General features: G+C 42.7%; 1 protein-coding gene across 1 annotated transcript in view; it reads right to left on the bottom strand.

Moving 5' to 3' along the window:
* Positions 1-16,358, bottom strand: part of CPED1 (cadherin like and PC-esterase domain containing 1) — a 216,742-nt gene that overhangs the window by 188,803 nt on the left and 11,581 nt on the right. The window contains exon 3 of the mRNA XM_073328194.2: positions 7,001-7,187. Within this exon, the coding sequence (XP_073184295.2) occupies positions 7,001-7,187 (187 nt within the window). The remainder of the gene's footprint in view (positions 1-7,000; positions 7,188-16,358) is intronic.

Raw genomic sequence — 16,358 nt, 5'->3', positions numbered from 1 at the left:
GTCTGTATTCGCAAAAAGAAAAGGAGGACTTGTGGCACCTTAGAGACTAACACATTTATTTGAGCATCCGATGAAGTGAGCTGTAGCTGATGAAAGCTCATGCTCAAATAAATGTGTTAGTCTCTAAGGTGCCACAAGTCCTCCTTTTCTTTTTGCAAATACCTGCATTGACATCAGTGGTATGGGATCAGACCCACACTTAGTAGTACTTAGCAAACAGACAAGCAGCAATATTAAAAGCAACATAAGAGTGACCAAAATGTTATTTTCTTGTGTTTGTAACATGTTTTTTCTCAAATCACATTGAGCTTTCATTATAATGAAGTGGAGCAAACCTAACAAACACCTTAAATATGGTAGTAATTTGGTAAGCTCTGATGGATGTTATTACAGCTCTATGAGCCTTTTTTGTGCATTGAGTCTACAAAGTTCTGCTGAAAGATAGGAGAACAGTATACATTTGAAATGTACATTTTTACTTGACAAAGCTTTGCCAGGAACACACATGACATAAATTTTGCCTTAAGAAACTAATATATTTTGTACAGTGTCTGATGTGCTTTTAAGCCATTAGTTAATCAAACCTACGATGCTTTTGAGGAAACGTTCTTTATCCGGCAACCTTAGAAGATATTTTTTATTTAGACTGTGACATGCAAACAGTCACTTTGTGGCCAACTTCATTGTAATTATTTTGCACAATATTAAAATCACTCATTTATTTATGACAGGAGACAGTTTGTGCTTTTATTGGCATGCTTGGGTCTTTAGTCATGTTTATCTAACCTTAACTCAACAGGGTTGTTTACACTGCTAGAACTTGGGTTCAATTTACTTTCATTTTCTCAGAGACTTTCTTATTTATAAACGCTGAGCTTTTAGTGACTCTTTAGTCCTGACATTTCCTTTACTCTCCACTATGTGCAAAGAACAAAAACCCCAGTGTCTCATTCCTGTTCCAAAAAAACTAAACTGCTTCCTTAAGTGGGTTGGTCCTTGTAATTGAAAATGGCAACCAGATGTTTACAGAACAGAACAGCAGTTTTCCTCTGGACCTTTTGTGTCTTTATAATTGTTTGCCAGAGTTAATCTGATTTCACAGAAACTGGCTGGCGACTGGAATGTCCAGAAGTAAGACGTTGTTCCAAACAATACTATGGTCAATTAAAAATAAAGACTGAAGATTTCAGTTAATCCTGCCTACAGTCCTTGATGGAGTCTGAGCTTACGAGGTAGTTCTAATCCTTTTAATCTGACTAGTTTATGCCCATGTTTCTTGTACTCTTGGTACTACTTTAGGCATGTTTTCATGCTGAACTTGTCCCTGTCTCTGGGAAGCATGTTGCACAGAGCATTTGCTTTCTGGCTTCTCCCATTCTGGCCAGCTGTACCCAATTTGTAGCTGCACTACCAACATGCATTTTTAATGTGCGGAAACTGCCACCAACATGGGGAAAGGATGGGAGCATCCAGAGGAACTTTCCATGTGGCCCCCAGGACCACGTTCACTCGAATTTCTTCCCTTAATGTATTTTGCATTAGAAGAAAGATGTATCTTGATCCTTCTTTGTCTAGGCGCCCAAGTACTGGACCACAGCCAGTTTATTCATCATCCTGGGAACCAGCTACATCTTTAGAAACCACTATGTTTTCGCTATTCAGTCCTTTACCCTCCTCATTTCTAATGTCAGTTTTCATTTAAGAAATTAAATTCCTAGCCCTCTTGCTGTTGACATAGCCTTGAAACCGTAAACTGAGTGCTATGGTGAGGAATTGGCCGTGGGTTTTTCATTGTACCACTGATAGCTGCCATGGAATAGTCTTGGGGGCTTATGAAACTCCCGAAAGCATTGCTCTGGCTGTGCTAATGAAACTAGTGGTTTTGCAAGCTTTCTCCCTGCCGCTGGCCAGATGCTTGCAACTCAGCCAGATCCTCTGCTGAGTAGCCCATGTGGCCCCAGGTCCTGGGTAAGAGAAGATCAGTAGCACGAGAGGCAATCTAGAGGACTAAGATACAGGTTTAAAGCAAGATGTGTTTTCAACATGTTTTCATCCCAGCTCTGACAGTGACTCCTGTGGCATTAGTCAAGCCTTAGCTTTTGTCCTAATGTCTCCATCTGTAAAATGGAAATAATAACATTTGCCTACCACACGGGGGTAATAATGTTGATAAAGGGCTAAATAATACCCAGAGAGAGATGAAGAATTACTGCTACCTCATAGCCACGATGACCTCCATGGCCTCCGCCAGAAATGGAGACGACCAAAATTCATTCAGGTTTGCTCAGTGCAAGCGCCACAATTTCACCCCTCCCACCATCTGCACCAGACCTGATCTTCCCCAGAGCTGGTTGCTAGAAACAGAGGTTGTGTACAAAGCTGCTGTACCCAGTCATACAGGGTTTCGTATGAAAATATGAGGGAGAACAACAAAATCATTGGAAGGACAAAGTCAGAAAAGAAGAAACACTGTAGATCAACACAGTTTGCAACACATGTAAATTTTAAAGATGTATATGGTGCAGAATCTCCATTGAACTACCCCAAATGAATTAATAAAATATGAAGCAGATATTGATTTTGTTTCCAATGAACATCAAGATTCATTGACCCAAGAGGTAAATATCGATCAAAGCAAAGCTCAAGTCAATATTTGCCCTACAGGACAATAAATAACCCAAAAAGAAGTCAATATATGAATTGCAAAAATCATTCCAAAAGCTGGGCTAGAATTTCATCAGCTATGTAGGGGCTCATAAAGTAAACCTAACTTAGGTTTACTTTTTGAGGGGCATTCATAATCAATTGTCATGGTATTGTAAAGTCAGTACCATGGAATGGTATTTGATTGTTTTTTAAAGGTACTCACTGTAACCGCATAAACTTCCTGCAGGTTAGTGAAACTAACATTCAAATGAGGTGGGGAGGTGATGAAGTTAGAATTACACTGAACTCAGCTGCAGTCAGTTAAGATGCATTTTTTTGCATGGGCAAACTGACTGGTTGACATGAGGGACATGCAACATCTCAACCAATCCAAAGGCTAGACATAATGTGGGAATTTTGCAGTTTATTACAGAAGGTACATTAAAAATGATGAGCCAGGCAACTTAAATCCAGTCTCCCTTTCTGAGCCTAAAATGACCTGAGACATGTGGACTCACAGATCTCTGATTTGTGGGTGCAAAATTGATAAAGAAAGGGAGTGGACTAAAAAGGGGTCTGCAAAAGTACTGATCAAAGCATGGAAAAACTGATGGATTTGGGAGGAGGGACTCATGCAATTTATTAATTTTAGGAGGGAAGTGTGTGGAATTGATTTTTTTTTCAGGTAGCATGAGGAAAATAGGGAACAAATGAATTGATGGAAGCTGGAAATGCATTTTAGTCACATGAATTGCTGAGTGAGGCAGAGCATTTTTGAAGGAAGTCCTGATTAAAATTTTGGCAGCACATCACTAAGAACTGAGGCCGCATAGACCTTGTTAATTCTCATTATAGCTCAAAGGACAAGAGATTTCCCCACAAGGAAGGGAGGGAAGGAACAGCAGAGAATGCTGGAAGAACCTAACTCCATAGGTTCTTCTTCAGAGTTTGAGACTCTGCCAGGGCCCTGAAGTGCAGTTCAGTCCACTGTTCACCCCAGTGACTATTAGCTGCAGTTGAGCAGCTCTGCACTTGTGAGAAGAAGGCCTCTGACACACAGTGCAGAAAGGGCTGAATGTGGAAAGCTGGAGAGGAGAGGCATGGGTGGAGCACTCTCTCCTGCTTATTCTAATCCTTTTAGTCTTTTCCTTGCAGCTCCAAGATGCTGGGTCCAAACACAGGTTTAGGCTGTGGCAAAAATGGCACTTCATCCAGAGGCTGCTCCTTCAGAGTGAGGCAAGAAGTAACTGAGGTAACTTGCCTGAAGGAGGAGGTCTGGTTGCAATGGAAAGTTCTATCCAAAGAGACTACCATGTGCCTGATTGACAGGCAAGGGAGGCGAGCCCATTGTGGCAGACATATTGAACAAAACTTGAACATCCCATTGGAAATAAGACAGCAAATTCTGTCCTTCTTCAGCAGCCACAGAGGACCCTGCTATATGGGATGAGAGCAGCAGCAAGGCAAGGCAGGAGTTCACTCCGGAAGTGTGTATCCTTTACGTGTGTAGGGGCTCATGCTGGGCTGGTGCAGAGAAGACTTAAAGTAGTTCATGGGCAGGAGCAGAATGGTGGATCCCTGACTTCATGGATCCACTGGCCATTCCCTTCATGTGGGATTAGAGGCACAAGAAGAGTGAAGCTAGAGCAGCATGGCTAGTTGAAAATTTCTGACCAACTTTTTTTCCAATGGAAAATTGGGTTTTTGACTAAATAAACGTTTTTTGCAGAAAGCACTATCTGATGGATTTTTCATCAGAAACCCTAATCTCCCCCTCTCCACCCATTGTCCAAAACTTAGATATTTTACAGTTGCCAAAGACATTTTGGTTTTTTAACAAAAAGCCAGACTTTTCCACAAAAAGAAACCATTTTTTCTACCTTCTCTATGATTCAGTCAGGAAGCTGGAATAGTGACTGCCACCCAGGTGTTGAAAAGGACTCTGAAACTTATGGAGTTCCAGTTTATCAGCTGTACTTGGACTTCACATCGGAGTATAATTGGCCCCAAAATTAATTATTAATCAGCACAAAAAAGTTAAGAATGTTTTGTAGTGAATTTTTTTCCATATATGACTTCAGCTAGGCCCTTTGGCTCACATCCAGCATAAACAGAAATCCTAAAGAAATCAGTCTGAACTATGAAAAATACATGAACACCACAGACTTTCAAAACCTGAAACTGCGCAAAAATAAAAGCACCAGGCCAAGGCACTAAATTAAAACTGCAAAGAGGAGTGATTCTTTCTATAGATTTTTCCACAATATTTGTGATCTATATTTCTCAGTCTATTATCTGTATCTTTTTAATAGTGCCTCCGAGGAACACATTTTTATAAATTATAGCAGTCTCGTTAGGAAAATGTTATGACATAACATAATTCAAAATAGCCTTCTCCAGAATACAGTGTACAGTACTACACCATACAGAACACTAGAAAACATAATATAGCAGCAAGAGGAAAATAATTCCAGTTATAACTTCTTCAGCTCTAGGCTAAGATCATCAGTTTGGAATGCAGGCATGTTCTTTTACTTTTTACTTTAAAAACAAAAGAAAACTTAACCTTAAAGCTAGGAATATATACAACCCTGGAAGCAGTTAAAATAGTCTATGCTGCTATATAATGGAATGAGAAGGCTCTTACTCTTTACATTAAACTGCTGTTTGTTCCATTTATTCTATACAGCTACCATATGTTGAAAGTTGCAGGTACATCTGGACAGTGATGGAAAGTGTATAAAGCACTTTTGCTATTTTTGTTCCCATTACTGGAAAAAAATAGTGCAGGGTTTATTGGCACAGGATGTAAAAATATAAATATCTACAGAAAATCTGAAATCTGCAGACAGTTTGTTTACTGGTTACAAACCTCTACAGCAGTTTTAAGTGAACCCTGCGCCATCAGCCAGTTAAGCCAAAAAAAAAGTATGCCGCAGATGTGCCGTACATGATCCTCAGAGAATGGGATGTTGGCTGCACTGGACACCACACTGTAGCTAAATCCATCTGGCATCAGCATGGGCTGTAGAAGTGCTGTGTCTTGTCACTGGAGTGATGTATATTGATGGCAGGTAGTGAGTGGGAGACGACAGAGCTGAGAAACCAGATTTTATTTTATTTTTTAAGAGGGGAATGTGTAATGCTCCATATTCTAATACAGGAGGCAGCTCATCAGGGAAAATGTACACACCTTACCTTAAAAAAAAAATCTTTAAAACTTACCTATAAAACTTAACTTAAAATAATAGTGGAAATTTGCTGTGTTCAATACAGTGTGTTCTATTCAGCCCCACAGAATAATTTTCACGTTATCCAAGTTTAAATAAACACAATTGAGATTAGTTAAATAATAAAGCAACAGTGAGGTATCTGATAACTGCAGGGAGCTTCTGCAGGTATGAATGACAATATAATTATTCTTTACTATAAGGCACAAACAACCACATAATAAAAATACCAGAACTGTCATTTTCTTCCATTGACAGAGTGCTGGGTGGTCTCTTTCTACCAATTTTCTCCAGTTTCTACACTGGCTTCCTATAGAATAGAGATTCAAGATCAAAATCTTGATCCTTATCTTCAAGGCCCTCAATGGCCTGGGCCTCACACACCTAAAAGACCATCCCAAGGTCCAGGCTGACGACTGTGGCTGTCCACCCCTCAGGCACAATGGAACTTTTTACCATAAGGGTACAGCTTATCTGTGCAGGGGCTAGTCTCAAATTGTGGAACAAATTCCCACAGGAACTAAGGACCATTACAAAACCCACCACCATCCACTCCATATGCAAGGCATATTTCTTTGACCTCGCCAGCGGCACTCTGGGTCTTCGGCGGCACGACCTTCACTCGTTCCGGGTCTTCGGCGGCACCTTGGTGGCGAGACCTTCAGTGCGAGTGAGGGCCTGCTGCCGGAGCGCCACTGGGTGAGTAAAAGTGTCGCAGTGGGTGGTGCCTTTTTTGGATTGCTCCCCCTGTTCCCTCCATCTGGCTGTTGTTAGTCTTGACACTTAATGCTGTAACGGAAGGCACTCAGATACTACAGCGACGAGGGCGGTATAAGAACCTATCAAGAACAGAGCAGAACTGACTTCCTGGGCTAGGATGAATAACAGAGCTGGGGTGGAGTTAAACAGCAGGCAGTTGATAGAAGAATAGAAGGAGTGTCCCTATGTGGAAAAATAAGCATCTGTGTGACTGGACAAGGCCAGATTGTGACTATAAGCCCCTAGTCAAATTGGTTTATAAAGTTTATAAATTAGATTCAGTGATGGATATTCTGAATGAATATTGGATTACTGACAAAATGTTTTTTATTAATTTGTATTAATTTGTTTCTCATCATTCTTACCTTGGTAGTGGTGCTCATGTCCATGTGCTACATTCAGTTTCCTGTCTTCAAGGACTGTCACTGTATATCCATATTGTGCTAGGATGCGCTGATATAGCTGAAGTTCTTTTTTATCACAGGAAGGAGGAATGTATAAAATTGCTCTTCTTGTATGACTCCCAAAGTACTTAAGAATGGAATCTTCGATCTAACAGAAAACAGAATGCAAAGACAATACCCATAAGACAAGGTAGGATCATGAAACACTGTTGTTATTTTTCACAAAACCATGCTATCATCTTAGATACCAAACCAAATGGAGATTTTCAAGAATATAAAAGTGTGGATTGAGGTACTTAATTGTCTAGTTCTCAAACGCTGGATCTTTAGAGCTAAATGCTCCTAAGGCCCAGGACCTTCACTCAGAACCAGGCCAAAGGAATAGAACCAAATGCATGAGACACAATGCAAAGTTTTCTACAACTGTTCCCCTCTTCACTATCAAAAACTGAAGATGTACAAACAGCCTGAGAGCCCAGTAAAAGTGATTCAGTTCTCATCTGCTGGTGTGGAGATAAGAGGAGGGAGGACAATGGGAGGTGTCTATGGGTGCTGGTCCACTAAGATTCAGTCACACAACCTGTCAGAATTCAAGAAGCTCTCAAAAGCCCCATACCTTGTCTTCACAGACTGTGAGCTTCGCAAGGCAAGGTCAATGTCCTTGTTCGTGTTTTGTACAAGCATATGGCCAGTGCTTAATAAACAATAACATGATATGTAACTTTTATGGGATGGGGAAGTGAAGTCAAGAGAACAGAAGGGAGGAGCCAGGAAAGGCCCCACTACCACTAATGTCAAGTCTGTCAGGCAGCATGGAAGAGGAGAGAGAGCAGCCGGGGGGAGGGCTGAGAATTAGCATTGGAGATGTGGTTGCTCAGATGAAAGGAGAGGTTGGACTGAAGTCTTCCCAGGTGGTGCAGTGGGAGAGTGAAGTAAGACTAGTATTCAAGATGGTTGAGGGGAGGAGGATGCTGAATTGGGAGGGGATGCAGGTGGACACTAGGCAGGAGCACTACTCTGCGAGCAGCCAGACATGCCAGAGTGTGACAGTGTCTCTATGCCAGCTGTGCTGGGCCAGGAAAGTAACTTACTTTAGGGAGAAGAGAAGCTCAGAAACCATGCTAAAATGGCCTGAGTAAAGCATGAGTAAAGCCATTTTATCGGGGATTCACCACAGGGTGATGAGCAACATAACCGGAGGCAGGTATCACCAGACTCATCCCCGTTCCGCATAGGTTAGCCGTGCTTCCTATATGCTCCACAGACTAAGACTTATGTTGTGAGTTTGGCATTTCATTTTGGAAGCAGTTCCTTCTATGGTCACTCTTATCCCTTGCAAGAGTGAGTTTCATTAATCTAGAGCCAGCTCTTGTGAAAGTTCTGCGTCCCACACTCATGAACCTCCGCTACTGGCTGACAGTTTCATTGTTCTAACGGGACCCAGATGTGTCAGAATGTCACGATAGCAATTTGATTCTATTGGTATTTGAGTAACACGCCGTGTGTGCACAGCAATATGTGGGGGGGATGAGAAGACTACAAATGCTAAGAGTCACACGGTACATAAAAATAGCATGTTCTGCATGGAAAAAAATGTGACTGTATTTGGAGTTTCCTAGATGCTGTTTTGCAGAAGGATAGTTACTTTATTAAACTGGATTTTCTCCCTGCGAGAAGTATTTCTATTTAGAGGGCTTTAATGCAGGGTTATCAAGTTATCTACTGGCAAGTACATGAACTTTAAGTTGACATTAGAAAAAAAATCTATTTTAAAAACTAAAAGTTGTCTAGTTTTAGTAAGTTTACATTGGAATGCACACAGGAAGTGCTATACAATTGAAGAGTCATCAGTCTTTATTAAGAGGCTACGCAGAAAAAAAAAGGACAGATTTTTGGTATAAACAAATGTCATTCAAGATGCTTCCAGTTGTTTATAGATCTGGTAAGTCACACTCACTGCCGTCTCTTCCCAAATCACAGGATGTAGCTTTATGTTACACTTGGCTCAAGTGTAAAATTCTTTGCCGCAGTATAAACTATTTTAGATCCCTGAATCACTAGTACTCTTCTGTTTTTATTATAGAACACACATCCCTATGAGTGGGATGAGCATAACTGATAACGAGACATGCTGAAATATGTCTATAATACTACGAGAGTCATCTAGATATATTTAATGAATCTGTAATCCAAGAACATTTTAGATGTTAGAATAGTCAGATAACAAATTCTGATCACATGCCTAAAGGAACAAGAATACATAGGAAATGATCAGGTCAGAATTACGTTACATAAACTTGTAATAGATCCTCCTCCTGTCCTTGTGGTATTTTTATAACATATTAGCAGTGAGACTGGCATGACCTGTGCTACATTGCCTTATAATACCCCTTCCACTCTCTCCTCTTCCTGTCCCCCATTCTGTTTTATTTTTTCTTCTATCTTTTCCTTTTTCTCTTCTGTACTTCCTATATAATTACAGAATCTACTAGAAGTCTTGTCTCCTCACATTCCTCCTTGTGGCTGCTCTACTCCTGACTCCCCATTCTCTCTTTCCCCTCCTTCCTCCCTTCCCTTCCCCTCCCCCACCTACCGTATGGTTCTTGCTTTGTACACTGGGTCTCTCCCCTACTCCTGCCCAATATGTGGTAACATCAGAGGTAATTAAGCCAGTCATCCCCGACTCCTTCCATTTCATGTACATAATGCAAGGGAGCCACTCCTCACTCCACTTTGCACAAGGAAACATGATTTTCTATGCCACTGTAAACCCAACAGGGTGAATTAAGGACAGACAGATAGAGAGCTTTGGGGCCAGATCCAGAGCCACGCTCAGGATCTGGCACTTAATTTGGAATAACTGTCTTTGCTTGGTTTGTGTCCATTCCTTTCTGATCTAGATTGCAGCTGTTTTGGGTAAGGCTTATGCTTTCCTCTGTTTGGCACCACCATGCACACTCCCAGTGCTCAAGAAATAACATTTATTTAATGCCCTTTTGTGTGCTTTCCATCAGAGGACATTCTAAACATGTCCCTACCATAAAATCTCTCCCTCTTTCATAATGGTAGGTAATTCGCCTGCAGCAACACTAGAGGATGCTTTTAGTATTTTGTTTAAAGCCGTTTTTAATTGTTTTTCCCACACACCCAAGTACATATCTATTTTAACCTGAAACTGAGGGGTACTCCAGGTACATTGCATGGGATGTACCTCACCCTCACAGCCCACCCCCACCTCCACTAATATGCCAGGCAACCCTACACTTTAGGCAGCCTCTCTTGTCTTCAGGAGCACTATTGTTCCTTCCATTTCCACACATTTCGAACCTTCTCCTGCTCCCTATTAAAAAGCCTGTGTCCTTTCCCAAGTCAGCACCTGCTCCTCCCAGTCACTGCCTGACTCCACCGTCCCAGCTGCAAATCCTACCCTCTCCTTATCGCCCATTTATTCCCCTCACTCCCAGATCTAGCACTAGTCACTGTCCTCCCTCAACCACATCCACAGATGAGAGTAGACATGGAGCTTACATGGCATTTCCCTGCTGCGCCCTGCTTTCTGATGCCCCTGCTAATGATTGTTCAGGAGTTCCTTAGAGGAACTTTGAACCCTTACACTTCAGAAACTCTGCTTAAGGAGGACTTTTTAATATGATGGTGATAATATTTAGCTCCTTATATTGCTCTCCTCCAGAGATCTCAAAGAATTTGACAAAGAAGACTATATATCATTATCCCCATTTTACAGATTTGAAGATTGCAGCACACCGAGGTGAATGACTTGCCCCAGGTCATCCATCAGCTTGGTGGTAGAGACAGGAATGTAACTCAGGTTTTCAGAGTCTAGCATCCTATCCACTTGACTCAGATGTTTTGGTGTAACCTATTATTAAATCATTGACGCCCTCTGAAGGGGAAGGTGGTCATATAGGAGCCTGAACCACTCTAGATACTAAATCAGAAAGGGAACTGTTACTAGCTGGTGGTTTTGAGAACTGTTTTCTCTTTTAATGTTATTTAATGCTTTTTAATTTAAGCCCTACTGACCAACATTAGTGAGCATAGAGCTGTTACTTTCTTTCTGCTACACCAATGCTTCCTTATTTTATCCCCCTGCTGGATAAGTGTTATGTTGGATGATGCCACCTCATGTTAGATACCTGTGGAGGTCTATGAATCATAGAATCATAGAATATCAGGGTTGGAAGAGACCTCAGGAGGTCATCTAGTCCAACCCCCTGCTCAAAGCAGGATCAATCCCCAACTAAATCATCCCAGCCAGGGCTTTGTCAAGCCTGACCTTAAAAACTTTTAAGGAAGGAGATTCCACCACCTCCCCAGGTAACGCATTCCAGTGTTTCACCACCCTCCTAGTGAAAAAGTTTTCCTAATATCCAACCTAAACCTCCCCCACTGCAACTTGAGACCATTACTCCTCATTCCTGTCATCTGCTACCACTGAGAACAGTCTAGATCCATCCTCTTTGGAACCCCCTTTCAGGTAGTTGAAAGCAGCTATCAAATCCCCCCTCATTCTTCTCTTCTGCAAACTAAACAATCCCAATTCCCTCAGCCTCTCCTCATAAGTCATGTGTTCCTGTCCCCTAATAATTTTTGTTGCCCTCCGCTGGACGTTTTCCAATTTTTTCCACATCCCTCTTCTAGTGTGGGGCCCAAAACTGGACACAGTACTCCAGATGAGGCCTCACCAATGTTGAATAGAGGGGAATGATCACGTCCCTCGATCTGCTGACAATGCTCCTACATATACATTCCAAAATGCCATTGGCCTTCTTGGCAACAAGGGCACACTGTTGACTCCTATCCAGCTTCTCGTCCACTGTAACCCCTAGGTCCTTTTCTGCAGAACTGCTGCCGAGCCATTCGGTCCCTAGCCTGTAGTGGTGCATGGGATTCTTCCTTCCTAAGTGCAGGACTCTGCGCTTGTCCTTGTTGAACCTCATCAGATTTCTTTTGGCCCAATCCTCCAATTTGTCTAGGGCCCTCTGTATCCTGTCCCTGCCCCTCCAGCGTATCTACCTCTCCTCCCAGTTTAGTGTCATCTGGAAACTAGCTGAGGGTGCAATCCACACCATCCACCAGATCATTAATGAAGATATTGAACAAAACCGGCCCAAGGACCGACCCTTGGGGCACTCCACTTGATACCGGCTGCCAACAAGACCTGGAACCATGGATCACTACTCGTTGAGCCCGACAATCTAGCCAGCTTTCTATCCACCTTATAATGCATTGATTCAGCCCATACTTCTTTAACTTGCTGGCAAGAATACTGTGGGAGACTGTATCAAAAGCTTTGCTAAAGTCAAGGAACAACACGTCCACTGATTTCCCCTCATCCACAGAGCCAGTTATCTTGTCATAGAAGGCATGACTTGCCCTTGGTGAATCCATGCTGACTGTTCCTGATTACTTTCCTCTTCTCTAAGTGCTTCAGAATTGATTCCTTGAGGACCTGCTCCATGACTTTTCCAGGGACTGAGGTGAGGCTGACTGACCTGTAGTTTCCAGGATCCTCCTCCTTCCCTTTTTTAAAGATGGGCACTACATTAGTCTTTTTCCAGTCATCCGGGACCTCCCCCGATCGCCATGAGTTTTCAAAGATAATGGCCAATAGCTCTGCAATCACATCCGCCAACTCCTTTAGCACTCTCGGATGCAGCGCATCCGGCCCCATGGACTTGTGCTCATCCAGCTTTTCTAAATAGTCCCGAACCACTTCTTTCTCCACAGGGCTGGTCACCTCCTCCCCATGCTGGGCTGCCCAGTGCAGCAGTCTGGGAGCTGACCTTGTTCATGAAGACAGAGGCAAAAAAAAAGCATTGAGTATATTAGCTTTTACCACATCCTCACTAGGTCACTAGGTTGCCTCCCTCATTCAGTAAGGCGATCACACTTTCCTTGACTTTCTTCTTGTTGCTAACATACCTGAAGAAACCCTTCTTGTTACCCTTAACATCTCTTGCCAGCTGCAACTCCAGGTGTGATTTGCCCTTCCTGATTTCACTCCTGCATGCCCGAGCAATATTTTTATACTCCTCCCTGGTCATTTGTCCAATCTTCCACTTCTTGTAAGCTTCTTTTTTGTGGTTAAGATCAGCAAGGATTTCACTGTTAAGCCAAGCTGGTCGCCTGTCATATTTACTATTCTTTCTACACATCAGGATGGTTTGTCCCTGTAACCTCAAAAAGGATTCTTGAAAATACAGCCAGCTCTCCTGGACTCCTTTCCCCCTCATGTTATTCTCCCAGGGGATCCTGCCCATCAGTTCCCTGAAGCTGTCAAAGACTGCTTTTCTGAATCATCTGTGGATGTGGTTGAGGGAGGACAGGGGCCAGTGCTAGATCTGGGAGTGAGTATTCTTGCCAGCAAGTTAAAAAAGTATGGATTGGATGAATGGACTATAAGGTGGATAAAAGCTGGTTTGATTGTCGGGCTCAACGGGTAGTAATCAACAGCTTGATGTCTAGTTGGCAGCCAGTATCAAGCGGAGTACCCCAGGGGTCGGTCCTGGGGCCGGTTTTGTTCAACATCTTTATCAATGATCTGGATGATGGGATTAATTGCCATTAATTAACCCTCAGCAAATTCGCAGATGACACTAAACTGTGGGGAGAGGTAGATAAGCTGGAGGGTAGGGATAGGGTCCAGAGTGACCTAGACAAATTGGAGGATTGGGCCAAAAGAAATCTGATGAGGTTCAACAAGGACAAGTGCAGAGTCCTGCACTTAGGAAGGAAGAATCACATGCACCTCTGCAGGCTGGGGACCAACTGGCTAAGCAGCAGTTCTGCAGAAAAGGACCTTGGGATTACAGTGAATAAGAAGCTAGATATGAGTCAGCAGTGTGCCCTCGTTGCCAAGAAGACCAACGGCATATTGGGCTGTATTAGTAGGAGTGTTGCCAGCAAATCAAGGGAAGTGATTTTTCCCCTCTGTCATAAATATAAAGGGAAGGGTAAACCCCTTTGAAATCCCTCCTGGCCAGGGGAAAGCTCCTCTCACCTGTAAAGGGTTAAGAAGCTAAAGGTAACCTCCCTGGCACCTGACCAAAATGACCAATGAGGAGACAAGATACTTTCAAAAGCTGGGAGGAGGGAGAGAAAAAAAGGGTCTGTGTGTCTGTCTAGATACTGGTTTTCTGCCGGGGATAGACCAGGAATGGAGTCTTAGAACTTTTAGTAAGTAATCTAGCTAGGCATGTGTTAGATTATGATTTCTTTAAATGGCTGAGAAAAGAACTGTGCTGAATAGAATAACTATTTCTGTCTGTGTATCTTTTTTGTAACTTAAGGTTTTGCCTAGAGGGGTTCTCTATGTTTTTGAAGCTAATTACCCTGTAAGATATCTACCATCCTGATTTTACAGGGGGGATTTCTTTACCTCTATTTACTTCTATTTTTATTAAAAGTCTTCTTGTAAGAAACTGAATGCTTTTTCATTGTTCTCAGATCCAAGGGTTTGGGTCTGTGGTCACCTATGCAAATTGGTGAGGCTTTTTATCCAACATTTCCCAGGAAAGGGGGGGTGCAAGTGTTGGGAGGATTGTTCATTGTTCTTAAGATCCAAGGGTCTGGGTCTGTAGTCACCTAGGTAAATTGGTGAGGCTTTTTACCAAACCTTGTCCAGGAAGTGGGGTGCAAGGTTTTGGGAAGTATTTTGGGGGGGAAAGACGCGTCCAAACAGCTCTTCCCCAGTAACCAGTATTAGTTTGGTGGTGGTAGCAGCCAATCCAAGGACAACGGGTGGAATATTTTGTACCTTGGGGAAGTTTTGACCTAAGCTGGTAAAGATAAGCTTAGGAGGTTTTTCATGCAGGTCCCCACATCTGTACCCTAGAGTTCAGAGTGAGGGAGGAACCTTGACACCCTCTATTCAGCACTGGTGAGGCCACACCTGGAGTACTGCCTCCAGTTTTGGTCCCCCCACTGGAGAAGGGATGTGGACAAATTGGAGAGATTTCAGTGGAGGGCAACAAAAATGAACAGGCTTGTATCAAACACTGCTCAGTCAGAATGGGGCAGAGGCCTAGAATCTGTGTGGCACCATTCCCTGCTCAGCCAGGAGAGCTCTGTTTGAAAATCCCACTGAAGGATTATACTTCTGCAGAGTCCGCTCTATGTCTCCTATGAAGCAGATACATGGGAAGTCTGCCACATGGCTCCTGAAGGAGCAGTGCTTCCAGGGCAGAGGGCCCCACTGTGGTAGACACAGACAGGCTATCTTCTATAGATCCTCTATAGATCTAGGAGTGCCTTTCCAGTGAATTCTCTGGTCCCTGGGCTTGGAGGCCTCAGCCCATGCCAACTCTGATGCCATCCTAAACCGTCCTTATGATGATATGCTCCCATCGGAAGGAGCAAGATGGCTCCTGGTATTGCCAAACTTCTCCTCCCTCCCTCTTGGACTTCAGTTGTACTGCACACGGAATCTTCCCTAGGCTATGGATTAGCTGGAATATTTATAACACACTAACCTTACAAATATGCCAATACACCAATTAAACACAATGCAGTCAGAGAGAGAGAGAGATGAAAGACCGCAGTTACAACGGAGCAATGAAGCAGGCTTCAGTTCTTAGGCAAATGTTTTTAAAAGTGCTGTAACTGGAAGATGGCCAGACACTGTTCCTATTGCTCATTAGGGACACTGATATTCATCAAAAAAACAGTTCAAACAACAAACTTTACATAAAAAAGCACTTCTGGCGAAAACATCCAGCACTGCCTTTCTAAAGTACCTAGACAGAAACCTTCCATATTCATTGCTGCCTCTGGAAACCAGTGATAAAATGGGTTCTGATATAGATTTTCCACACAAACAGAATCTACCACTACGGACATGTCCAGTTGCCTTGGAGATCTTGTTCGGGCTACACACATCAGAGAAACTTTCAAAAAAATAAGTCCTTCAGGTTGTTGGTCGCTAACATTTCCCACCACACACATACAGCCAAAACTAAAGCAATAAGAACCAAGTAAATCAACTAGTGGTGCACTCTGAAGGGTCGTCCTCCATAACTCCTGTAGTTTAACTATTAAATAAATGGCATTTCTATCAACTGACTTTCACAAAAATTCAATTTAGGATGATGGGATCTGTGGGAGTCAGATTTTGAGAATTCTGAATGTAGCAGCATGACCTGACGTTTAAGCTGATGCTATTAAATAATATAAGAGAAAGCTCAACGCTATTTCTCCCCTTTTTTCAAGATCCATGTGCAGTGCTCCCAAATTTATTTCCTCACCCCTGTATTTTCGGAGCACTCTGCATTCCTATACACATGTACAACTTCCTCTC

This window comes from Lepidochelys kempii, chromosome 1, assembly GCF_965140285.1.
Source record: "Lepidochelys kempii isolate rLepKem1 chromosome 1, rLepKem1.hap1, whole genome shotgun sequence".
Classification (NCBI taxonomy): Eukaryota; Metazoa; Chordata; order Testudines; family Cheloniidae; genus Lepidochelys; species Lepidochelys kempii.
This window is presented reverse-complemented; position numbering and strand designations above follow the sequence as displayed.